The sequence below is a fragment of the Buceros rhinoceros genome, unplaced genomic scaffold, assembly GCF_000710305.1.
Source record: "Buceros rhinoceros silvestris isolate BGI_N320 unplaced genomic scaffold, ASM71030v1 scaffold29798, whole genome shotgun sequence".
In the NCBI taxonomy this organism is placed as follows: domain Eukaryota; kingdom Metazoa; phylum Chordata; class Aves; order Bucerotiformes; family Bucerotidae; genus Buceros; species Buceros rhinoceros.
Window position 1 is genome coordinate 1,667 of NW_010426750.1, and position 1,012 is coordinate 2,678.

The window sequence follows — 1,012 nt, forward strand, 5'->3', positions numbered from 1 at the left end:
CCGGGAGCTGCCATACGGGAGGAGAGACCCGGGGGTGGCGGGGGGGGTGGCAGCTTCGGGTTGGCCCCTTGCCAAGATCCTGCTGCTCTCAGTGGGGGGGAGGCATCAGTGGAGGGGTGAGGGGCAATAGATGCAGACTGGGGGAACAGAGGTCCCTGCTGGGGGGGAGCTTCCTAAGAGTGGGTAAGAGAAGCCGAGCAGCCTGGGCTAACCCCAGGTAGCTGCGGGAGGGAGGAAAGGATTGCTTCTGCTCACCTGGCCCCAGGAGTCCGCTGGCGACCCTTTGTCCTGGCACACCCATGGCGGAGCCCAGGAAGGCTCTAGTGCAAACCTGTGAGCATCGTCCTGAGGGCAGCTGGGGCGGGTGCAGGCTGTGCTGCTGGGGTCCTGACACCAGTATTTGCTGGGGAGGCAGAACCAGCCCAGGAAGCTTCTGTTTGATGCCTGAGGCTCTAGGGAGCGGGGTGAAGTGGGCTTGGGGTGCCCTGCCCAGGGGGTTGGAGTTGTGCGCTCAGAGGGGGGTCCCTGGCACAGGACCCCCCTCACCTGAGGGCTGCTGTGTGGCCATCGCTGTCCATCTGTGCAGGTACAGGAAGGCGGCGCTGAAATGGCATCCGGATAAAAACCCAGACAACAAAGAGTACGCCGAGCAGAGGTTCAAGGAGATCGCTGAGGCATATGAAGTGCTGTCGGACAGTAAGAGGCCACAGTGCTGTCTCGTGTGTCCCCCACGCCCTTGGGATTGCTCACTCAGGTGGCATCCCTGGTCGTCCCTGGGATGCAGCCGGTCCCTCCAGCTTTATCACCTGGCTTGTGCAGCTTGGTTACCTCTCCACAAAACGGCTCTTGAGAGAGATGCTGGGGTGCTGGCCTCCGGAATGAGGCCTCCCCAGTGGACTGAGGCTTGTGCCTCCTCACCTGATGCTCTGACATTTGTTTGGGAGTGTTAGCACGGCGGGGGCTCTTGCCACCCCACTCCTCCCGCCCGGTGGACTTCTTCCCCCCCCCGCGC

The 1,012-nt window shown here is 62.9% G+C and overlaps 1 protein-coding gene across 1 annotated transcript in view; it reads left to right on the forward strand.

Moving 5' to 3' along the window:
* The window catches only part of DNAJB2 (DnaJ (Hsp40) homolog, subfamily B, member 2), a gene marked incomplete at its 3' end in the record, with an annotated part of 3,567 nt that overhangs the window by 814 nt on the left and 1,741 nt on the right, over positions 1–1,012 (forward strand). The window contains exon 2 of the mRNA XM_010141630.1: positions 587–696. Coding sequence (XP_010139932.1) covers positions 587–696 — 110 coding nt within the window. The remainder of the gene's footprint in view (positions 1–586; positions 697–1,012) is intronic.